We start from the raw sequence: 25,403 nt of genomic DNA, 5'->3' as shown, positions 1-25,403 counted from the left end.
ACTGTACTTAAGTTGAGTTTTCAGGTCTCTGTACTTTAATGTTTTACTTTTATTCCCTATATTTTAACACAAATATTTGTACTTCCTACTTTGAAACAGGCTCATTACTTTAGTTTTAATGCATTTGAAGGGACTTGTTGATTATTTTTATTTTGCATAACTGTGCACTGCTTTACCCTAAATGCATGAAACAATAACAACAACAATAATAACAGTAATAAATAAATAATAAAATGTATTTATATAGCACCTTTCCCACAAGAAATTCAGCCTAAAGTGCTGTACAAGAAAGGAAATTACATGCACCAATAGCTTCACATAAAAATAACACAATAAACAGAAAAACAAGGATAGAATGACATAATTTATGTAAAATAAGATACAAAATAAAACCAACTAGTAAAAATAAGATCAAGATGACAAGAGAATACATAATACATGGAATACATCTTTGCATGGATAAAAAAAACACTTGAAATACTAATAAAAGTAAGATAAAAAATAAGGATGAAAATAGAACGCATAAGATGGAAAAGTCAACTGAAAAATAAATAATAAAGAAAAATATAACATTTTAAAAGAGGTGCAGCAGTTAGGGTAATCAGATGACAGTGGGTGAAAATGGGGACAGGGACTTGGGTCCCAGGAGTCCTGGCACAGGTGACAGATGTGTTACTGTCATTTTAAACATCTTTTCAGCACAAAAGATTGCCATAGGCTGTAGGAGCATACAACCTGTTCATTATTATTATCCTTATTATTTATTATTTTATCACAAATTCCTCCTGCAGTGCCGACTGCACTCTCTGTCATCTGGTTTAAACTGATTGAATGACACCAACAATCCATTACTTGTGATAGTCAAATCCATGCATCCGATAAGTGAAAACACATAAATAATACTCCTACATATTTTGCAAAAATGAACAAGACATTTTTAAATAACTAATAACAGGAATTACAGTCCACATAACTGATTTGATCATAATATTTTTCACGAATCCCAATGTTATTCATATTATCTATTACTATAACATCTATTTTCCATACAAAAAAGGACAAGATTCAGGATTCGGGATTCAGGACAACTGCTTGTCATTCAAGACTGTCCTGAATTTTTCAGGATGTCTGGTCACCCTATCAGTAGTTCATAAGTGCAAAGCAAAACAGAGTCCCAGTCCTGTATAAGAAAAGTCATAGTTAAAGACTAAAGTGGAGGGATAAGTTTTTTAGCTTTCTTTTAAAAATATTTCACTAGCTGGCTTCTCTGATATTTTTATGTAGTATCGTCCATAGCTTCAGAGCGTGACTGACAAAGGCTGAATCTCTGATTTTCTATTGGCTGTTTCTGGGAACTTCCAGTAAACACAGTAAGAAGACAGTTCCTCAATGTATCCATCAGTGCATATCATATTCGACAGATGCAACAAGATGAAAAACGTAATAAACCAAACAGACAAAAGAGGTTCAGTTAGTTTCTCACTGAAACAGCTGGTAGAAATGTCCTTCAGATGGCTACGATTTACTTACTATAAGTGAGTAAAGAAGTTGAGTAGTACTTCTACCTCTACTAGAGTCTTTTGTTACGGATCTGTTTCAAGTATCTGTAATCCTACTTGAGTAAATAATGTGCATAGTTCTGCCACCTCTGCACACACTCGCAGTGGTGTGAGCACCAGACTCCAGATCTGTTTTCTTTGTGTTTGACTCCACACTGCACCACCTCCTATGGCAAGGGCTACAGTACATACTGGAGGGTGAAACTTCACTTCAGAGTTATCGCTCCCATTTGGATGATGGATTATTACCTTTTGTTGTCAAGGCAATCCAAGTTAAACCTGCGCAGAGGTTGAGAAGTGAGGTGATGGATGAGTTGAATGTGGCAGTAAGAGAGGAGAGCTGGTCATTAATGTTAGATGAGAGTGAGCGAAGGCAGTACAGTGCGGGAGAAAGCGTTATTGGCCCTGCAAGGCAAACAGACGAGCAAAATCAGTGTTGAATATACAAAATATTAGTTTAGTGGTGCACACAGCAGCCAAACTGCATCCGCAACAGAGAGACGAATTGAACAGCTTCATGTGAGATCACCATGCTCGATCAAGAAAATGAACTACAAGCTAATAAACTCTTACTTCAGGTGATTATTTTAAATTGCCTACACTTTGTCTCCCACTGTAGCCAGTTATTCTGATCACCCTCTTATAACACACCCCACCTCCCCACCAACTGAGACTAGACTAGACCATACCAACTCTGACAGAAAGGGAGGGGGCTCTGCTGCAATATCATGACAGTTGCATCATTTTGGCTACATAAAACCAGCCAAATTAATGTGTTTCCAGCCCAAAATATATTTTTAATCATGTCTTAAAATCCCTCTAGGCTCTGTTCCTCCCACCAGCGTTTTTTGGAGGTTTTCGGACCGTGTCCCCCTCCTCGCCTCTCTTCCTCTGGTGAGCCAGTCAGCAGAGCAAGCTGAACAAAGCCATGGGAGAGAGAGGAGCTTCTGGGAAGAAATGTCTCTCACTGACTCTGTCGCCTGGACAACCGGGTAAGAGAGGAGGGGAGGGTGCTCGAGAGAGAGAAAAAGGACCGGGGAGCATAAAAGGAGAGGAAAAACAACACATTATTAACTGCTGAGATTAGAGGATTCCTTTAGAGTGTGTGTGTGTGGGGGGGAAAGTGGATTTTTGTGTGTCATTCTCTTGTGAGGGTTCCCTTGGTGTCTCTTTGTCTTGATGAGTTATTAACTATGACAATAAAGCAGTAAATTATTTTTTCCTTCCCCCTACACCAGAGCATGGAGGGGATGAAATTGCAGAGCACAAGTTCAGCACATTACAAGTGGACCCAGTAGGCCTGAACCTGAACGCTCCACCTGTAATTCTCGTCTCATCAGCCTCAGGTAAGAGTCTCCATCAGTGTTGCAGACGTTTGCTTTGATAGGGATGCTTTTGTCTTTGCCTGATTCATTGATACAAAATATTAATTACAGAAGGTAAACTGTGCAATTATCTGGAGAATGACAGAGAAAGTCAAACAAATCAATAAAAAGCTCATCCTATCTGCTTGCAGGCAGCTTGGAGAACAAGCATTGTTCATCAGAGTAACTCTAAAGCAGATAAGTTTGGGGAAATGGGCTCCTTTGTGTGTTTAAATGTGTACGCTGGAAAAAAGAAACTCAAACCACAATAGCACAGGGCTTATTTATTCCGTTTTATTCAAGAGAGTGAGAGAAATTGCATGGTACAGCCCCAGGATGCTTCACGCACCGCGCACAGAGCCTCGCGCTTCCTTCAGTGTGAGCATGAATTCATCAACAATAAGAAAATGAACACCGCTGTTAGGTGCAAATGGATCTCGAGAGTTGGACTTGACTCCGGATCCACAGTGCGTAAAGAAAAGAATCCGCTATAAACATACTGCTGAGCGCCCAAGCATGAGGAATATATTCATAGAGCACTAGTGCTGAAATCAATGCCCCTTTAAATGAGGTGGTAAGCTGGCTGAGTTTACACCAGGCTTGAATGTGTGTGTGGGGCAGGAGGCAGCATGTGATATCCATATTGGATGAGATGGAGAGGAGATAAACTGAGGAGGATGGGGTTATTTTTAGCCTCCTGTCAGTAATGAAGGTTACAAATCTCTCACCTTTGTGGACAAGATAGAGACACGGAGAAGAAGCAGTAAGATTGAAGGGAAGAAAAGGGCAGAGAGAGTGAGGGATGGCGAACAGAAGGAGGGAGGAGAGAGATGATTATAGGTGATGGGTTCAGGCGCACAGCAGGCTGGGTCTCCTCAAAGCTCCCACCTCACCTAGCAGACACAATCTAGAGATGTAGAGGAGGGTAAAAACGCTGACACTCAGCTTATCCACGTCTTTATTGGGAGGTAAAAAATACATAAAATCTGGTCTAGTGGAGATTATGGGTTCACCCTCCTCTTTTTGCTCACAACTGGCTGAACACGACACACGAGACAGCCCGAATACAGCTCTGTGCCGCACAACACAGTCCATCAGATACAGCTGCTGTACTTCAAACAAGCAGCCAGGCACAGCGTGGCCACCTGGGCTGCACTTGCTTAAAAACAAATTCAATAAAAAAAGCTACTGAGAAACTTCAAAATTGAGTTTTACGTGAGGGGAGGCAATACAGCAGTCACACAGCAAACATAATACGAGAGCAGGTTCATCCTTCAAGCGATAAATACAAGATTTCATACCTTAGAAGCTGCAAATAGATGTTCATTTCAGGCCTCAGAGCTTTTATCAGTCTCTTTTGACGCTATAGACAAAGAAGCACAGTCTCATCATTAAAAACACCATATTTAATATAGACTGAACCATATGAAAGACAGCTTTAAAGGAGAAATCTGTTATGTATTTACTATAATAAACCATAAAATGACCACGATGTGTCATTAGAGATTAAGGAAACATGCTAAACTGAAATACTTGCTCCTCTAACTCCACACCCACAGTTTTCCCCTTTGAACTTTCTATTCTTGGCTGGACTAACTGTTTTTCTTTGCCTGCTTCGCATTAATTAGAGTTCAAATTATTGCTGCATGTTTGCCGAATGAGTAAATGTCTGTTTATGAGTGGTAAGAAATCCGTAAAAACCTTTTAAAAGGAGTAGATGTTAAATTGAGCAATATGTTAATGGAGTCTGGCAGGCAGAAGTCAGGTAGTGTGTGTTTTTAGAGCAGTGGACTTTTGTTTTCAGGATAATGGGCTTAACTTTACATGGACAGAAAAATGAAAGTTATAAACAGCTGCTTGACTTACAGTATACTTGGTTGTCAGTTTATGACATTGTGTGCATCTTGTGTTCCTTCAGTGCTCCTGCAGCCTGCCTGAGCTTCCCCAAGTCTGGGGAGGTGGGGGCAGGGTGAAACAATTCACTTCAACCACAGGCTGTATTATTGTTATGTATTAAATAGGATTTCAGCCTATTTAATATACGCTCCAACTCCCTATTTGGACTGCAGTACTCATTTTTGCATGCACAGTTGCTCCATATTGCTCCTTTAATATAGCCTGAGCCATATGGGAGCCTTTTATTCCAATGAATACAGAAAGCAGGGTGCCAAATTTAACTCTATTTTTAATCCACACCTGCAAACGGTTTAAAGCGGATGTGTATTCCTAATCTTGACTGAACAAATCTGGGAGCTTGTAAACACATTAGTTATACCAGACGCTGCAGCGCTCACAGCTGTACACTGCTCATAATTATTGTACATGAGGTGCAGTGTTCTTGGAAGCGAAGAAGCAGTCAGACTCATCAAGAAGAGAGAAAAGGATGCGTACCTGAGGCCTGTCATTATCTTTCTCTCCACTGTACCTGCATGCTGTCAGTTGCAAGGAAGACAGCAGGCAATAGAGGGTTTTCATGAAGCACAGAGCTCTGCCTTAATGTCTAATATGCACAAAGTCTGCACATCAGTCTCTAGAGAGTTCCTCAGACGGTCAGACTTGGACATTTGCACCACCAATCAGCATGTTTTGATGTTGAAACAGACACAGAAATGGAGATGCGGAGATGTGCCGATAGTCCTCTCATTTAGATTTTTTTCCATGAATATTAAGCAGGAGAAAAGCCACAATTTCTTTTCACAGATTTTTGAGGTGCTTGGTCGTTTGTTTGAAGGATGACGGCTCTGGTGTGTGTCTGCGTGTCTCCCCAGGCTTTTCTTTTCCTTCATTCCACTCCTCTCGTCAGATTTCTCTGCATGCCTCCTCTCATCTCCTGTTGATGAGACCATCATCATCAAAACAAGCTGGAGAGGCAGCAGGGATGAGATGTAACAGGATTGCAATAATCTAATTAGCAAAATTAGCAGCTGCATGCCACCTCATTCACTGTAAATGCACCAATTATATCTCACATATTTCTTTCACATAGGATCGGTCACATAATTGGTCATATTGCTATGTTTGAAGGGAAAAAATTACTGAAAACAACATAATGGAGCTCATTTTGAAATAAGAGCGTATGATGGGTGCAGATAAACAGTAATAATGTCCCCAGATAGCAGCCTGAAAAATAGAACAAATTAGTTTTCCTGTCATTATAGAAATATAAGGCACTATAATTCAAAAGTAACTTAAAATAATTAGACAATTTTGTTCATATTGCATATTTCGTTCTGATTTCACACTTTAAAACCCCAACTTTCCCAACACCATTAATGAATTTGTCCTCCACAAAGAGGAGGAAGTTTATTTTCACACTGCGTGGGCAGATGCTGGTCTGTTGCTCTCCCATTAAAAAGGTGCACTGGTGTCCTTGTCTGTGTGTGCAGCCCGTTGACATGGTGATTAATAAAAAGAAGAGTTGTGCAGATTAAAAGATGGCCCAAAATAGGCCTTTTTACACAGAGTATTAGACACAGTGGAGCTCAACAGGCTTCCTTATCTTCCCCATAAAAGGAAAAATCCAGAATAAAACCACATTAGCATATTTGAGTCCTGTGGACATTTGAGAACATTAAAAAACTCTGAGAGAGTGAGAAACTGCAGAGCTGAGGCTGATAATGATGTGGCCATGAAACAAATCCATTATTAGTGAAATGGAGATTGACTTTGTGGACACAGTGACTGCCAGGGTGGGTAGTAACAGATTACATCTGATCAGGATTATGTAATCAGATTACAAAAATAATTAATCATACTCAACCCAGATTACATTTGAAAAATGTGTAATTGGATTATAGGTACATTATCAAGGATTACTTGATTACATCTTTAAAATATGGCAGTTTTAAAATGAAAAAAACTTTTTTCATGATAACCAATAGAGCTGCAATGATTCGTTGATTTAACGATTAGTTGTCAAATATTAAATTAATTGCCAAATATTTTGATAATGGATTAATTGTTTTGAGTATGTTTTTAAAGAAAGAATATTTAAATTCTCAATGTCAGCTTCCCAATTTTTTGAAATAGTAAACTGATTATCTTTTAAACAAAACATGATGATGTCACCTTGGGCTTCGGGAAATAATAATCAACATTTTTCATTATTTTCTGACATTCTTTGGACCAAACTAATCAAATAATCAAGAAAATTACAGACAGATCAATCAATATTGAAAATAACTGCAGGCCTAAAAACCGATGCTCTGTTAATTCATGACAGCCTTATCTGACACACGGGGTTTCTTAGACAAGTACTCAACAAAAAAGAACCCCATGCAAAGAAGGATTTTATTTGCAATGAAAATGCTTTCGCAGTGTTTTGAAAAGAAAAAGAAATTTGCAGAACTTCTATTTTGATGTTTGATTTTGAAGTAATCCAGAAGCATACAGATTAGATAACTTTTTTTTTTTTACATTTCTAAATACAAAATTTGTCGTGTAATTTGTAATCAGTAACTGACTCCATTTCAAAGTAATTGGCTCGACCACGGCGTCCGCACACAAGCTGATTTATGGCACATTTTCTTCATGAAATAAAGTTTATTCAGGCGTATGACCACAAATGAAAATCCCATGAATCAGTTTGTTTGTAGCTGCAGGTTCTGTCTCTCAGGAGTCTTTCTTACCCTCTGAGTCTTTAACAAATATTGATCTAATGGTATAATTTGTAAATTATTCTTTTTTATGATGGATTTTCGCTTCAGCGTACAGAGGCTAAGTGCAGCTATCTTTTACACATAATCAAAATTCTGTCTTACCTGGCTGACCTTAAAGCGCGGTTCTAAAGAGAATAGATAAATTGCTGCAGTTAGCGGGCTCACTGCCACTTGAATGCAAACTGTCTGCAGTATCTTGTGTGTGTGTGTGTGGAGCACTTAGAAAAAGTGGCACCTATTGACACTATTAGTCAAAGGCTGCCCATCAAAGGAGATAAACCCACTCTTATTCCACAACTCTGTCTAATATCCCACTCGCTCTTCTTGTCAGTAATTAGACAAGTGAGATGATTTAATTTGCTGCAGAGCAGACACAGCTACCCTGACTGCTGATATGTAGAAAGCCACCAGCAGACTCTCGCCGGGTGATAATAGCTCGACAGAGAGAAGAATTAAATCACAGCTTTTAGCCTGTCTCACCCCCAAGCTCTTGTGATCAGCATCTTAAAGCAGGACTCCAACCGTTTAGCCCTTGAGAAAAAAAAGGTCTCCCCTCCTCGGGTTTCTCCATATGAGCTGCCAGTGGATGGACTTGTGCTGACAGCTGCTGGCGGACAGGCTTAATTCTCACGTCCTCGCTTGCTGAGTGCACCTGGAAGTTAGCTTGTCCTTCATTTTGTCTGATGCTCATGTCAGCTGCCGGTGGTTCAAACATCTATTTTGTGCTCATGTTCACCTGCCTGAGGAGAAGAAGAGGTGGCACTTTGAGTCTCAATTTTTTCTCAGCCAAGGTCTCATAACAAGATAGAAAATATACCGGGGACCGCCTCATGTCTGACCCTTAGAATAATTTCACGTAGCCGTTTTTTTGACACATCTGCTCATTTGTGGGAAATAACAAGAGAAACACAAGAGAAATGTATTAGAGAGATATTAGACATACATTACAGTTATTTGCACCATGTCAACAGCCATGCAGTACCCATAACAGATATACACACACATCGAGAGAGTGTGTTTATTCTTAGTGCATACAGTGCAAATTCTGACTGATTTCAATAATATGCAATAAAAATATTTTTAAAAATATATAAGATATAAATAATAGAAATTATAAAATACATAATTATAGGCCGAGCCTGGGACTTATGGTAGTGAGAGCCGGTTTCCACTATTAACGGGTGATGTGTGAATTTGTTATTAGTTATGGGCTCAGTTTCACAGACAAGGCTTAAGCCTAGTTCCTGACTAGAATGTCTGTTTAAACTGTTTTAATTGAAAGTGACTTGCACAGACTTATCTTAAAATAGTTAAAAATTTAGTCCGTTCTGGATTAAAACTAAGCCGATTGTCAAGAATTAGAGCTCCTCTAGGACTAAACTGAAGCTTAAATTAATCTTGCAAAGAGGCAGGTTTAACTTCTGCATGGTGCTGTTTGTCTGGGAGCATTGAATATTTGGAATATCTAAATCAGGGGTCCTCAAACTGCATCTATTACAGAGGGCAGACCAGTGTGTTTTTTTACTTTGAGTACCTGGATTGTTTGAGACAGTTTGTTTTAGTAGCATTTTTCATACTAAACTTTTTCTGAGCAAATTCTGTTTGCCTCTGCAGTTGCTTTGTCTCAAGATTCACATCAGTCACACAGTTTTCCATTATGGGTTTTTGTGAGCCCCATTAGTTACCTGCCTACTGCAGGACTCCATAGTCTCTGACTGACTAATACAAATTTAAGCCACGTTCATGACCCATACAGATTAAGGCCTACTCCTGGATTAGTCTAAATTCCTGTAGATTGTTAGATTACAACATAATCTAGAAATTATTTTATAGTATAAAATTAAGGCATTATTTGTTGAATCATGAAGCTTTTGTAGATAAATAAATAAATACATTTATATCATGATAATTTAAATGAATGACTCTGAAACCTTTTCACAGACCCCCTGGCAGAGCGCCACCGGCCCCTACTGGAGAGCCACTGCTTTAAAAGAGCAATGATCAGATGGTGTTATGTCTCCCTGACAGGTGCCAGCATGGACGTGGAGGATGAGCCGCTGCTGTTTCAGACCAGCTGGGGGGGTGAGGAAGATGAGGAGGAGGGTGAGGAGCAGGAGGAAGAGGATGGAGTGGCACGTGCAGGAGGGCAGGGATGTTTCTCTGGGGAGGCTGAGGTGTGTGGGCTGTGGAGGGCAGTGGGGTGGGTGTACACACAGCCCTGTGCCAGTGGGGTGGTTTTAGGGGTAGTTGTCTTGCTCCCATGCGCCCTGTTTGCCTACATGCTCCTCTACTGCCCTCCTCTGGACATAGACCTCTCCTACAGTGCCTTTGAGGTTCACAGCCACTTCTCTGCTGAGCGCTTCGATGCCCTCACCATCGCTGTGAAGACCCAGCTGGGGTCCTGGGACAGACGTAGGCGAGACTTAGATAACAGTGAGTCCGAGGCCCTGCGGGAGCTTCTGCTGGAGAAGCTGGGCAGACGGAGAGCGTTAAACAGGACAGATAATGAGGGCACGAGGTCCTCCACTCCTCAAAATGAGCCTTTACATGCAGAAGATGATCAGAAGAGAGGAGATAAAAGGACAGTGTCTGATTTGGGTCAGGAGGAAACGGAGAAGCACAAGAACTCAGATCACAGAGCAGAGGGCGATGAGGAGACGTCATGGGATGGAAATTCCACTTTGCCGCTCATTAGGAGGCGCAGGTTTGCTCCCAATTACTACTTGCAGAGCCAGGCACTGTGGAGGATCGAGCTGGTGTTTGTGGCTCAGGGAAAGGGCGACCACAACATCTTCACTCCAGATCGTCTGCAGACGATTCACCGTGTGGAGCATCTGCTCATGCAGCACCCGCAATTCCACCAGTTCTGCTGGAAGCCACTGGAGATGTTGAGGGATCTACCACTGGGACCGTCCTACTGTTCCCCACCCAGTTCACTCCTGTCCTACCTCTATCCCAGCGAAAAGGGAGGGAAGATTTATTATGATGGCATGGGCCCAGATCTGGCTGATATTCACGGTGAGTCCACTGGGAAGAAAGTCATGAAAACCATCTTTTAAGCACAAAAACTTCCCTGTTAGAGTCCTCCTAACCGAACTGATTTGCTTTGTACTGTATGTATTCCCAGGTTCTCTGAGTCTGGCCATCACCCACCCACAGTTCTACTGGTACGTGGATGAGAGTCTGTCCCCTGAGCATCTCTCCTCCTCTCTCTTGCGCAGTGAGATCCACTTTGGTGCTCCCCTTCCTTCTTACTACTCCCTGCAGGACCGAGCCGACGAGCAAAGATCTCGCTTCAAAAACTTTGTGGTTCAGTACGCAGACATCCTGGCCAAGCAGTCCACCAGGTTAGGAGAAAATTACTGTAAATATTGACCAATTATTACAATTGCTACAGTTGAATTTCGATGTGATTTTGTGTCTGTTTTTCATGTGCCAGCCAAGTGAAGGTGCTGTATGGGGGCACAGAGCTGTTTGATGATGAGGTGAGGCACACCTTCCACAATGACATGATGCTGGCTGTCATCAGCGGTGCCTGTATTACTGTGCTCGTCTATGTCCTTACCTCCTTTTCTGGTACAGTATCACCTATTCCTTATTTCACTTGCATTGGTGTGTACATATCTTAATGCCAAACTCAGTTGTTCAGTAGCATGTGAATATTGTTTTCTTGTCTCTCTGCAGTGTTTCTGACTTTCTTTGGACTCACCAGCATTGGACTGAGCTGCTTGATGGCTCTCTTCTTATACCATGTCGTTTTTGGCGTGAGGTACTTGGGCATCCTCAATGGAGTGGCAGCCTTTGTCATTATCGGCATTGGTAAGGGACAAGAAATGCACTTTTTTCTCTTAAGGAACAGTTCACCCCAAAATCAAAAATAGATATTTTTCCTCTCCTCTTACCTGTAGAACTGTTTATCCTTCTGTGAGTTGTTGAGTTTTGGAGATATTGGCCTTCTCTCTAGTATAATGGCACTAGATGGCTTTCATGGGCACTTGTGGTGCTCAAAGCACCAAAAACATTCATTAGAAAAATTCAACAATATCTCTTTCCAGAAATCATGATCTGGTTATCCAAGATAATCCTCAGACCTTGCTGTGAGCAGTTTCATGTAGGAACTATTTTCTTTCTACCAAACTACACCTGCCAACCTTATCGCTGCACAGAGGGAGGAATGTCTCCACTCATGGACATGAGGTTTCAGCTCAGCTGAGGAGGACTCCCTAATGTTCACATTTCACGCTGTCACAAGCACAAACCTCTCGTCCATGAGCAGATGCACGCCTCCTTCTGTGCTGTGATACGGTTGGCATGAAACATGAAACAGTTCTCAACAAAGTCTGTGGATTATCTTGTGTAACCAGGTCATGATTTCTGAAAAGAGACATTACTGTTAAGTTTTGTGTTTTGTGTTTTTTTTTTCTGCTCTGAGCACCACAAACCGAGTGCCATTTAGTTCCATTACACTGAGAAGGCAGACATCTCTACGGTTGATATCTTCAAAACTCTGCAGCTCACGCCAAAACCATCTAGACGGACAGGCCAGGGGAAAAATGTTCTTTTGATTTTGGTGAATCGGCCTTTTTAAGGAATAGTAAAGAAATAGCTCTCTTGCTGAGAGTTAGATAAGAAGGTCATTTCTACTTGTGAAGAAAGAAAATAGTTGAGCACAGACACCCCCCTAAAATGTCCTCCAGCAGCAACAATATATGCAGGGTTTGTACGAGTGCTGGAAATCCTTGAAAACACTTGATTTTAATGTGATGTTTTCTATGTTTGAAAAGTGCTTAGATTTGGGTTAACATCCTTGAAACTGTTTGAAATTATAATTGAAATACTTTTATAATAAATTGCTCTCTGACTGAATAGTTTGCTCATATAAAGAAATAAGATAAGTTGGAGAGAGCCTAATTGCTTCTGCCCATTGCACAAAATGAAGACAACTCTGCTTGAGCGTTGCTTCCCACTGCTTTTGTGTGTGTGTGTGTGTGTGTGTGTGTGTGTGTGTGTGTGTGTGTGTGTGTGTGTGTGTGTGTGTGTGTGTTTTAGCTTAGTTTATCACTCACACTCTAGTATAGGCAATTATTATTATTAAGACTGTTTTCCTTTAATTTTTTACTCTTCTATAGAATGCTGTTGGTTATTGATAGCAAAGTAACATTTTATTTAATGTGATGAAGTGAAATAATCATTTTTAGTATACACATATGCATATAGATATGTAATCTACCACAGCTGTAAGGTGTTGGAAAAGCTTGAAAATGCTTGAAATGTGCTTGAATTTGACTTTGAAAAAGGTGCAGAAACCCTGAATATGTAAATCTACAGGCTGCTGGCAGTAGCTTCATATTTCTCATCTAACTCTTAGCAAGAAAGTAAATAAATATATTTCTTAAAATGTCAAACTATACAGCCTTCCTATTCCAAGGTTGAACAAACACCTTTTTTGCAGTACATTTACCATAATATATAATAAGGCAGCTCTTTTGTTCTCTCACTGCTGCTCAGGGGTGGATGATGTATTTGTGTTCATCAGCACCTTCAGACAGGCGGCTCATCTGCGTCAGCCGCAGCAGCGCATGATCTACACAATAAAAACAGCTGGCCGAGCTACTTTCCTCACCTCCTTCACCACCGCAGCTGCATACGCTGCTAACACCTTCTCTCAGGTAACCATAGAGGACGAAATGCAGCTGTTAATAGGATCTGTTCGGGAAGTGTAAATGACTCCCCTGCTATGGATGAATAGAAGTGCCTCCCTCAGCACAGCAGACAGCTATTTTCATGTGATAAGCACAAATTGAATGTTTCAAGGTCCTTTACACTGTGCCTCGTTCAACTGACACTTAGATCCCAGCCGTGCATGACTTCGGCCTTTTCATGGCCCTCATTGTGAGCTGCTGCTGGCTCTGGGTATCCGTTCTGATGCCAGCCGCCCTGTGTGTCTGGACCGAGTGCGTGGAGTCTCAGGAACATGCCTGGCTGAATTGGTAAGGCGTCATTTCCTTACTTTTAGTGCATGCTGTGCAACACTGCGGGCGAGATATAATCCCTTCAGCTGTCTCTCTCCCTAAAGTTCCTCCTCCCTCTGTAGCTGGAAGCTGTTTTCGGGCCTGTCAGCGAGCCACAGCCCTTTGTCAGATGAGGATGATGATGTGGCACTTCTGTCAGTGGAGATGGAGCCAGGTGAGATTATTATCTCCCGAGCATTGAATGAATGATGGGGTGAGAATGGGAAAAGGGAATGAGTCCAGGCTGTAAAACACTGCTGTCCAGGCACCACTAAGCCCCCGTCTTTGTCTCGGCCAGGCTCCTGTGACACAGACGGCGATGCAGCCATTCTGTCCCTGTCAGTGGAGACACCTCTGTCCCCTCCAGGGCAGCAGCATGTGGGTGTGGTGAGCACAAACCTCCAGTGGGCCCTGAAGCACTTAGTGGCAGAGCCAGCTGTGGAGCGGCGAAAAGCTGTGCTTGGTGAGAGCTGATGTATTAATGTTTTTTTGTTAATTTTATTGATTTTTACTTAAGAGTAGAATAAGGAGGATTTGTCAGCTGCTTTTCGTAAACGCACCAGAAGGATAGTTACTATAGTAACTGTCGAGTCTGATTCTCAGGATGTAAACTATCGACATTTTGGTTTGGTAAAGCATCCCGGGCACAGCAGGCACTGCCATACACTTCTAGTCGGTCATGGGTGATGATTGAGAGGAATTATTTTTGTTTTTAATCATAATTCAAAAATCACTTTATGTATCAATACTTAGGTGCTGCCATAGACTTCTGGTGGGCCATAAGTAATGATTGAGACAGATTCTTTTTGTATGTGTCTATGCCAGATCAGTTGGTATTGATAATAATGCAGCTCTAAGGTGATTCTCTGTTGGTAAATAAATAAAACATAGAAATGTTCCCCCATTTCATTGAAAAAGTCATTTTTGCCCTTAAGGATATAAGGTATTTTTTTCTTTGATATAAACTTTCAGAACTCCAGAGTGCTTTGACAGGGCTAGATCAATTTATACTTAAAAAAACTTAGAAAGATCTATAGTTTGGTTTTCACAGATAATATCTGCTGAGCTCTTGATCTATGTTTTAGACATGAGAGTAACCTGCGGCTCTAACTGTTGAAGAAACGCTATAATCTCTGTCTGGCCTGAGGGGATATAGTCTGTCAGAGGAAGAGCAGGCGCCTATCATGAAGCATTCATCCTCTGTCTTTTCAAGAGTGACTGTAATTGATCCCTGCTCCTGATCTGTCCCTCAGCTGCTCTATCTACTCCATCAGACCCTCCTCTCTGCCATTGTTTATTATTGTCTTCCTGTCTGCCCAGGTGTCTTCCTCCTGGTTCTGCTCTTATCTGCCGGCTGCTGCTGTCTCCTGAGGCCGGCAACTCACGCCCCCCTGCTTTTCCGCCAAGACACAAACCTCCAGATGCTGCTGGCTCTGAGGAGCAACCTCAGCGGTCAAGGCATCTCATGCCCCATGTGCTCAGGTGAGACTGCAGTAGTGATAGAAAGCCACTAACCAGTTAAAGGGATAGTTCAGATTTTATTAAGTGTGGTTGTATAAGGCAATGATCCATTGTCAGTGTATTACCTACAGTAGACAGTCTTGTGATACCAGACAATAGGAGATCACGCTGCTTACTGATTGTCTGGTAGTTGCCATGTCGTACAAAAACAATGCTTTCCCCCTATTCTCTTCAGTAGCAAGCACATGACTTCTTCATGTCACCATCCCAATATGAAGGGCTACCCTATAGACTTTGGATTGGTCCTGCATTGGTGTTTTTTAACTTTCTGTTTCCACCCAGTTTTAACAACTCAGTCTCTACTGAACAAAGCATTTAGACACCAGCTCATCAATCTATACAGTAGATGGCGGTCGGCACACCCATAGTTTGGAAAAGCAGCAGGAGTCCCAGTGCTGGCAGAAAAGAAATAAACTGCTGTGGACAGTGTCAGCAGCAGAACATACTTTAACTGCATAAAAGAATCAATATCAGTTTAAGTGTGCACTATATTTACAATATTTTCACTTCTTTACCTTGCTGTCAGACACCCTTTTCTGCTGGGGAGCCTCTGTTATATAAGTCAAATATCGTTTTCTCCAAGGCAACCAGACACCATTGACAAATGTGGTTATTTTACCCCAAACAATAAAGGAGTTGCTATCCCACCGCTGTCCTGATCAGTTAGTTTTTTGTTGTTATTGTGTGACTTCAGTGAATCCAATGTAACCTTTTAAAACCTTAAAATATATAGTATAGTATATACATAGTGCTTGAAGATCAAATCATCATTAAAGCATATGGCCCCGATCAGACAGAGCTCAGTTTTGCAGTGAGAGGCGTCTTTTTCCAGCTGTTGTCTATAGGCAGTAAGTGTCTTGCATGGTGCTAATGCAGCCTGAGCATCTTACATTGTAGACGACAGACAAGAGAGCCAGTAAAAACAAATGGAGTGGTCAAAGTTCATTTGGACTGACTGCTGCATGATATTCTCAACACGATGAAACTATTCATGACTTCAGTCTAACATTTGATTGTGTGATCAGTTATAGTGGACTAATATATGTAAACTTGCCACTGTGGGGACAGTAGTTCACATGGATGCATGTGCGTGTCATAGGTGCACACCGGTGTTTAATTAAATATTACTATACCTCTGGATATTTGGCTTATATAACAGCAGTTTCCCATTGGAAAAATCTATCTGACGGCAAGGTAAAGCTATGAAATTATTCTAAATATCACATACACTATCACGTGAACACATATATTGATTTTGTATGTAGATAAAATATGTTTTGCTGCTTACACTGTACGCAGAGTTACATTGCTTAGATTCCTACAACAGTGCTCCTGCTGCTTCTCCAAACTGGGGGCATGCCGGTTGCCATCTATCATCCTGTAGGTAATACTCTGACTATGGATAAATACTTCATACAGCCCCACTTCAAGTAATTTGAGCTATCCCTTTAACCTGAGTAATCCAGCATACGTATCTGAATTGCATGTTGTGTCCTGCAGGTGTGTTCATGGAAAAGCCGCACCCTTTGTACGCCCACACTCCCTCATCAGCTTTCAAGTTTTCTACACATCAGCAGACCCCGAGCACAGCAACCTTCACTGCTCTGCGGAGTTCAGTAAAACCAAATTCAAACACCAACCAAACAGGTAAAACATTCAGCACTTTAAAATCCTCTTCCTCCTTATTAAAAAAAAAAATCTTCCCACTATTTTGAAATATTGCTCTTCATACTGTTCTCTTCAGGCTCTTTACTTACAGTGTACATATCAAAGTTGGAGCTTGGAGCCTCTACAACCATTTATCGCTTCTCACTGAACACCAGTACTCCCTCCCCGTGGAAACTGTGCAGCACAGAGCATGAAGAGGTGTCATCATTTCAGGTTAGAGAGCCAAAAACTTGATGATTTTCTATAATAATGTTATGTCTCCCAACTGTGATCTGTGCCACTAAAGCTGTGTGTAACTAATGTTGTTTTATCTGAACAGGCATATAGTCAGCCCCGCAGCAATTACACCGCCAGAATGACAGTGTGTGTCTCCCGTGTGTACCACCCTTACCCCAGCTGGATGATCACATCCACCTCTTGTGACCCCCGTCACGGCTGGTCGGTAGAGTTTTCCTTTTATGCAGCGTCATCTCCGCAGCAGCACAGCAGGTGAAGACATGAATCAGAATGATCAGAGTTAGATGGACTGTCGTGTTGTTTCAGTGGACAGTCATTTCAGCTCTGCTCTCTCCTCGCAGGAGGTTGTACTTTGCCCAGCGCCGCCTGAGACCTCATCCCAGCCGAGTGTGTGTCAGCCCCCCTGGCTGTGGCATCAGTTCTGGGCCTGATGGACCCACGCAGGGAACCTTTTATACTCCTCTCCCCAGTGGTGAGCAAACTCGAGTCACAGTGTCAGAAAGCATCGTTAACATAAAAATGGTTTATTAGCCCATCAGGAAAACCAGTTTACGCTCTGCATGTGTCACACTGCTGCTGACATGTCTTTTTTTTATGTCATTTATTCTCATTGAGCAATGATATGACACTCCTTTCAAATATAGCTTGTTAAAGTGGCTCTCTGAACCCACTGGAGGATTTTTCAACAGTACTCCACTTAAACACATATTTTCACACTGTACAAATAAACGTTGCACAGAGATTTTCCCCTGTTTCTGTTTTCAAAGATCCTTCAACTGCTGCTAAGACGAAACCATCCAAAACATTTGGCTTCAACCCGTGCAGCGGTGGTACATGTGGCCACCCAGCGGTGCGTCCTCTGGTTGACACCGGGGCGATGGTTTTTGTCGTGTTCGGCATCCTGGGAGTCAACCGAACAGAACGCAGGGACAACCATGTTATTGGAGATATGGTGAGGGTGACACCTGTGCCAGTGATGAAGGGTTCATTTGCAAAAACACATATCTCTGTTTTGAATTCTTTTTCCTAAATCATGGTTTTGTTTGTTTGTTTGTTTTTGCACTCCAGGGAATATCATCAAAAGGGTGCTTTTCTTCATTTTTAGAATAGCTTTTATGTGTTTTTGCAAATGAATCTTTTATATTTGAGTAATTAACAGACAAGAAGCAGAGGCAGATTTTTAAATGATTTTGTAAGTGATATACTCATACCGTTGGCGTGGTGTTTAATTCTCTTCAAAGGGCAGCATCATATTGGATCCAGACTTTGACATTTTCCAGGAAATGGGGCATCTTTGCAAAATCTGTAAAGCTATCAGTGCAAACAGCAAGCTTGTGAAGCCAGGAGGAGCGCAGTGTTTGCCTTCAGGTAACATCCACATCTTTTATTTAAGCATAAAATACCATCAAACAATAATATTAAACCTTTTAGAGCTGAAACAGCTTGTTAAATGGTAACTTTGGTATTTTTCAACATGGAGCCTATTTTCCAAAACTGGTCCAATATTAAATGAGACCGTTGCAGCAGACAGTTTTATAACAGGCTGCAATGTAATCCTTCCAGGCAATTATGAACTGAACTGTCAAATTACATCCATTAAAAGTGCCTGTTTTGCACCTGTGGATTACATTGTTTTGTGGCTGACAGCTGCAGAGGTCTTGCTCAGTGTTGAACCAATTTTAAAAAGTTTTGCTCTTATCAGTCACTCAGACACAAACACATGCCAAGTTACAAATTTTCCCTTTAATTAATGGATTAATGAATTGCTCAACCAAAAATAATCAATTGATTTAATCACTGAAGTCATTTTTTAAGCAAAAGTGCCAAAATACACTGGTTCCAACTTTTCAAATGTGAATAGATAATATTAAATTTAGAGAAATTTTAATTTAATATGTTTAGTTTTTGGACAAAACATATGAGGATGTTAACATGAGCTCTGAGAAATTGTGGTAGATATTTTTCTGACATTTATAAACAAAATAATTATTCAGTCGACGGAATGATCAGCAGATTAATCAGTAGTCAGTAGTCAGTAGTCATGGCCCTAAAACCTTCTGTGTATAAAGCACAAAACTATAATCTAAAGTGCTTGACAACAAATCAAATCCTGAACAAAAAGAAGACAAAATCATGACATAAGATTCTAATAAAATGATCATGAATAGAGAATGAAAGTGTGTAATAATTAATGTATTTTCTTCTGTTCTCTTCAGGTAATAAACTGTCGTCTATTCTGCCGCTGCTCCATCCTGACTGTCACTCTCTCCCTGAACCCAACCTGCTCCCGGGGCAGCTGTCCCACGGAGCGGTGGGAATGCACGGAGGAAAGGTCCGCTGGCTGTCCATGGCCTTTGAGTCTGTGAGTCCCTTCATCTTTCAGGTCTTCATCTCTCTGCATCACAGAGCCACACATTTTCCCTTCGCTTTCACTTGTTGCCGTGCCTAACGCTGTATCTACCTCTCCGCTCCCAAGACCACGTACAAAGGAAAGTCCTCCTTTCAGACCTATTCTGACTTCCTTCAGTGGGAGAACTTCATCCAGGAGCAGCTCGCCTCCCTCCCGCAGTCCTCCGCTCTGCAGCGAGGTTTCCAGACCTGCGAGCACTGGAAGCAGATCTTCATGGAGATCATAGGCAAGTCAGAGGTGGCGCTGCATGTCGAAGACGTGTTTTTTTTCTAAAACTAAAGAGGAAATAGAGAAAAGGATGAGGTACCAAGTTTGCCCAACTGTTTTTGGAGCACAGAGCAAAAGGGATCAGGACAAAAGGGGTCCTAGAGCGTTAAAAGTTAAAATACCTTGTTAAAATGGCTGACATATAGCTCGACATCTTGCCTTCATTTAGTATTCAAGGACTGATGAATATTCAAGTAGTCCTCGCCCATCCACATACCCCACACCCCCCAACGCACACCCCAACCCCTCAGTTAGCTGCTCCTGGCTTCTCCTCAGTTTTACTAGCTAATCACAATAACTACTACTTCTCCTCTGGACAGGGCAGTGCCCCAAATGATATGTATAGCACCACCACCTCTGGATTGGTTCCTTAGATTTATGATGTCACATACCCAGCCTGACTGAAACCGTTTTTTTGAGACTGCCCCTGCTCACTGCAGTTTCAAAGCAAGAAATGCTCAGACATGATGTTTACTGCTTATTTCAATCCTGATATGTCTTGTAACGCACATTTAAATTTTAAACTTCATCTGTGGCTGCACTCTTAGCATTGCTTTGTTTGTCTTGTCCTGTCTATACAAGGATACCCCACACACACATACACAATGTAAGAAGTGTAAACATAGTACTGATTCTCACTCTGCAGGGGTGAGCCTGGGAGAACTGATCTTCTCAATGACCCCGCCTTTGTCAGAGAGAACACCTTTGCAAATCCAGGGGGGGTCTGTCTACACTGTCTAAACTAAAAGACTATAAAAAACACCTGCAGAGGGAGGGGGAGTAAGTGAGAGCATCAGTATGTATGAATCTGATAATGTACTGCTCTCTGGCCTGTCTGTAGGTGTGGAGAGTGCCCTCTGGAGTCTGCTGCTGTCTCTGGCCATCTGTGTGGCAGCTGTGTCTGTGTTTACCGCACATCCACTGCTGCTGCTGCCAGTGCTCATAACCATTCTAGGTAAGAGATGAAGTTGTATATTTGGAAGTGACACTCAGAAATGCATTTTTGAATTGTATATTCAAGTCAAGTCATATTTTATTTATATAGCCCAAAATCACAAATCACAAGCTGCGATTCGGGTAAGGAAAGACTGTAACACCAGGAGAAAAAAATGGAAGAAACCTCAGGAAGAGCCACAGAGGAAGGATCCCTCTACAAGAACAGACGTAAAAGTCCTGTATGAAAAATCCAACTTAAGTGAAAGTGCATACGCATTATCAGTTTAATGTACCTAAACTATTAAAAGTAAAACTACTGGTTTGGTCCCTCTGACTAACTACTATATTTGGCAATATTAGATTGCTAATACTGAATCATCAGTGTGTAATCAGCATGTTACTACAAGAGGTGTAACTGTTTGAAGTACTTCATATACAGTTGGCAAGTTTACTCCAGTCTTTCCCAGTCTAGAGTTTCAGTCCCTCTAAAGGGTCACCAGGTAAATCTGAGGGGTTGTGAGAAGATTAATGTGAGAAAAACCAAACAGACAAATCTGTTTTCAGGTTTTTTTTTTCTAATCTTTGATTTTTGGTGACATACTGGATTACTTGAACATCTATTCTACGTAAAATAATGTTAGAAGTTTACAGGCTTCATCATTGAATAACATGACACAACAACACACTGCTGTCAAAAAGCCATAAAAGTGACAAACCAACATGTTGTATTTTAAGTGGTTGTAATGTCATCCATTGTGTCAAATCTTTATCTGAAAAGTAACTTAATTTATTGAATAAATATAAGACATTCCTTCATTAGTCCCACAATGGGGAAATTTTCAGTGTTACAGCAGCAAAGTGGAAAGCAAAAATATAAATAAGCATCAGTAAAAAATATTAAACAAAATATAAAAATATAAGAAAGAGGACATAAAAAAATGGAACAATGTAATCAGAGGAAATGTAAAAATAGGCACAGTGTATACAATATAAACAGACTCAACAGTTGAATTTATACCATTGCTCAGAGGGAATATTGATTTTGCAAAGAAAGAGGAGAAAGGGGAGGAGAAACTCTAACATACTTTGTAGGTTTGTGGGAACAGAGACAAAAACAGAGGGTTAGAGAAATGCAGCGGTTATTAAAAAGTTTACAGTTTTATTTTTGTAGGCAGGACAGTATGGACTGGAGCAGGAGTTCTTAAACTTATTACTCAAAAATGTTAATCTGATTTTTATTCAAGGTCAGAGGTCTGGGAACCATTGACGATAGCAAAGAACACTTAATGAACTCAAATAAAACTTAACATTCAAGTTAAAGATAGTCAAAATACATCGGAGCCCAGTGGGAGGAAAGGCAGTTTAGGAGCTGATAGCGAATTCTCCCGTGTAAAGTTAATGCGTGAACTTGGCAGCAACAACACAGGAAACTCTCCAGCAGTTAACGTCACCACGACAACGATGTCAACAGCAGGGAAATAAAGCACATTAAAATCACATCTGGGGACAGGATCACTGTCAGTGATCCACGGCTACACCGTACATTCGATGTCACTAACAGTTTATTGATCAACAGAAAATTTGTTTCAGAATCGTATTCATAGCCCGAGATTTGGGCTATGTCTGGACTGACTTGCAGTTTGGTCCACATGCATAAACTTTATTTATGTAGCACATTGCGCAACATAGAATGCAATTTAAAGTGCTTCACAAGAAAAAAAATGTTAAGAGAAATTAAAAACAGGAGACAAAAGGAGTTAAAATACAATAAACTCTTCAAAAGATAAAAAATTGGATGATAATAAAAACAATTGAATTGCAAGATATTAATCCCTAAAGTAATAATGTAAAAGGTAAAATTAATTAAAAGCAAGTTCATAAAACTCTGTGTTGAGGTGTTTCTTAAAACTGTTAGCAGAAGTTGCTTGTCTGATATGTGGTGGGTTTATTCCAGATCTTTAGTCCATAATGACAGAAACCATATTTTTTTGTAAGTCATTTTCAGTGGCTTTAGCAAGTCAGTGTTACCTGACCTAAGGGAACATTTTGAAACATACTCAGTTACACAATCCAAAAGGTATGAAGGTGCCAAACCACTTGCTGCTCTGAAAACAACATCTATAATTTTAAAGAGATTCATTGGAACAGAGACCAGCCCACCGAAAGGCTGATGATATCAGGTGTGGGTTCAGGCCTGGAGTCTGGATCGTGTGTGTGATTCTTAGTTTTTGGTCTTCCACAGGAGTGATCTGTCTGGTGGTGGCGGTCATGTACTGGCTGGGCTGGGAGATGGGAGCAGTGGAGGCGATCTCTCTGTCTATACTCGTGGGATCTTCAGTGGATTACTGTCTGCACCTGGTGGAGGGATACCTGCTGGCTGGCGAGACCCTGCCCTCTACACCTGGTCGTGATTTGGTATGAGAGTGTAAATTTGTTCCACAGCAGCAATTATGAGCAATTAGAAAAACCTCCACGGCATGTTTCTCTGTTTACACACATGCTAAAACAAGCTAATGACTAAGATTTAGGAATTAATAAGGCGAGAAGCGCCTGAAGGCTCATGAATAAAGAGGAGCGGCTCCTCTTATGAAACTGTGTTGTGTTTGCAGGAGCCTCCGGTCGAGAGGCAGAGGAGGACCTTAGAGGCAGTGAACCATGTGGGCGTTGCCATAGTGTCCAGCGCTGTCACCACGGTGATCTCCACAGTCCCTCTCTTCTTCTGTGTCATTGTGCCTTTCGCCAAGTTTGGCCAGATAGTGGCCATAAACACCGCCGTCTCCATTTTGTTCACCCTGACCGTGACTGTGGCCACGCTGGCGTGCATGGCCCCCGCCCGCTTCAGCAGACCCCCCGGTGCTGTGCTGAAGGCCAGTCTGGCTGTGATGGCGGCTGCAGCCTTGGGAGCGGCTGTGTGCTGGGTGGGAGGACAGCTGGGAGCGTTGGCCTGGCAGTCAGTCAGCACGTAAACATGACTGTCCACCAACTCATACTGATGTCAGGAGGAGGAGTTCCTCTGTATGCAGAACTGTAAGCAGCACTTATTTCCCTCCATGTTCAGGAGGAATATCAGATCAGTCAATGATCTCGAACTTTACAGCACAAAGATGTCAGAATCTATTCCATAATAGACCTTTTTCACCGCAGCCATTTTGACATGAAATAGGGTAAACAAAGGTGTTACCGATAGCTGTGTTTCCACTCAGAAGTCCTGGATCTATTAGTTCCAGGAACTACTTTCCAAGGAAGTAAAAGGTTCCTTCAACTCATTGTCTGTTTCCATCGTGGGCTTTAGACTTGCAAAACAGCTGTTTCTACACATTTCTACATTTTTGCATGCGATTACCATGCACACCTTATTATCACTCGTCACCATTTTCAGTATCTGTGGATTTGGATGTGCTGAGGCACAATGAACAAAAAACAAACTGGTTTGCAGCTGCAGATTTTTTAAGTTCCCATGAAATCAAAGTTGATGTTTAAATGTTATCACATATATTGCACTATATGTCACCTACACACCAGTATCTGGCCCAACAATCACATAAAAGTTATTTTGTAGATATTCTTGGGTATTTTAATGGAATTTCAGAGTTTGTCTTCTCCTGAACAATGTTTAAAAGCTGTGATGTTGTCAAGTGTTGTAACTTGTGTTGAATAAAACACTGTCTCGCTTATAGCGCAGCGGAGCATGACAGTAGAATATATCCGTTCCTGGAGCCGACTGCAATGTTTCTGGGGGTGGACCTCTCCACACAAAAGCACAACTTTATAACTTTATTCAATGATATGTGAAAAAAATAGAAACTGGATTATATTTTATGGAGAAAATATTTTCTGTTTTCCCCTCTGATGTCCTGCAGCTGCTCAGCTTCAACTCTCAGTGATTTAATTACAGCACTTCATGGCTTTAGCTTACTTGTTGGTAACTGTTAGCTGTTAGCTGCCATCAGCAGGCAACAGAACCGGGCTCAGGAGAATCCGAGTGGACACGGTCGATCACAGGAATGAACACAGCCTCTGAGACCGACAGGGAATACAGTACCAAGGTCGTTTACAGAGTTTCCTAATGGAAAGATAGCTTTGCTTGTTGGTAAAGTAACCCCGGCTGCTGGTGGCTAAACCTGCAAGAAAATTGCCTCTGTACTGTAGCCTCTCCCTGTCGTCAAACTGGCCTCTGTTGGTCTTTGGTCACTGGGAGCTCTCAGTCAAAGAACAGTCAGCTAATAGGACCGCTCTCCCTCCTAGCGTTATATACACAGACCTCTTTGGCTGCGTGGCGGGGGAATGTAATGCACAGCGCTGTTGCCTACTATAAATGCAAACAGTGTCTGTGACAAGTCCCTCTTTACCTGCCTGTTTTACAAGAAACACATAAGCAATAAGCAGTCCACCAGCCATTGCATTTGAACTTTAAAAATGGTGGCTGAGATAAAATGTGGCGAGTACTCAACCAATCAGAAATGTTCAGTGCTGCAAACCCTGGCCAAAACTTCCCCATCCTCAAGGAAAGTTCCTACAGTGGAAACATGACTAATGATACTAATTAAGGTGTGGTTCCATTTAGGTAAAACAGAGTCAGGATGCTGCTGTTGTGCATGTTGGCTCACTGGAAAGGGTCTGCTACACTAAATGGAATGTGACCTTTATTAATAGTCGATAACACCTGTGTTTACCTTTTTTTTTATATCAATAGGGCTGCCATGAAAAGGCCTATTAAAAGCTGTTTATCACAACAAAATCCATCTTTTCATTTGTATTGATCAGTGGATTGT

At 41.4% G+C, this 25,403-nt stretch overlaps 1 protein-coding gene across 2 annotated transcripts; it reads left to right on the top strand.

The window, feature by feature from the left end:
• Positions 1-2,441: 2,441 nt before the first annotated feature.
• On the top strand, positions 2,442-24,392 carry disp3 (dispatched RND transporter family member 3). Of its 2 annotated transcripts, none has more exons than XM_084728098.1 (22): positions 2,442-2,551; positions 2,798-2,905; positions 9,610-10,599; positions 10,709-10,928; positions 11,021-11,157; positions 11,266-11,400; positions 13,090-13,250; positions 13,432-13,571; positions 13,676-13,767; positions 13,891-14,055; positions 14,913-15,074; positions 16,614-16,760; positions 16,858-16,994; positions 17,101-17,270; positions 17,360-17,490; positions 17,786-17,970; positions 18,260-18,386; positions 19,235-19,380; positions 19,495-19,654; positions 20,537-20,650; positions 22,874-23,046; positions 23,241-24,392. In XM_084728098.1, exons 1-22 carry the CDS (start codon positions 2,488-2,490, stop codon positions 23,595-23,597), a joined length of 4,221 nt encoding a protein of 1,406 aa, XP_084584224.1. In that variant the 5' UTR covers positions 2,442-2,487; the 3' UTR covers positions 23,598-24,392. The 2 variants fall into 2 exon arrangements, with proteins under 2 accessions (XP_084584224.1, XP_084584223.1); XM_084728097.1 differs by having other exon boundaries at positions 13,658-13,767.
• The last annotated feature ends 1,011 nt before the right edge of the window (positions 24,393-25,403 follow it).

Source organism: Lutjanus erythropterus, chromosome 10, assembly GCF_056507025.1.
Source record: "Lutjanus erythropterus isolate fLutEry1 chromosome 10, fLutEry1.hap2, whole genome shotgun sequence".
In the NCBI taxonomy this organism is placed as follows: Eukaryota; Metazoa; Chordata; class Actinopteri; order Lutjaniformes; family Lutjanidae; genus Lutjanus; species Lutjanus erythropterus.
The sequence above is the reverse complement of the archived record's forward strand: the minus strand, read 5'-3'. Positions and strand labels throughout refer to the sequence as shown.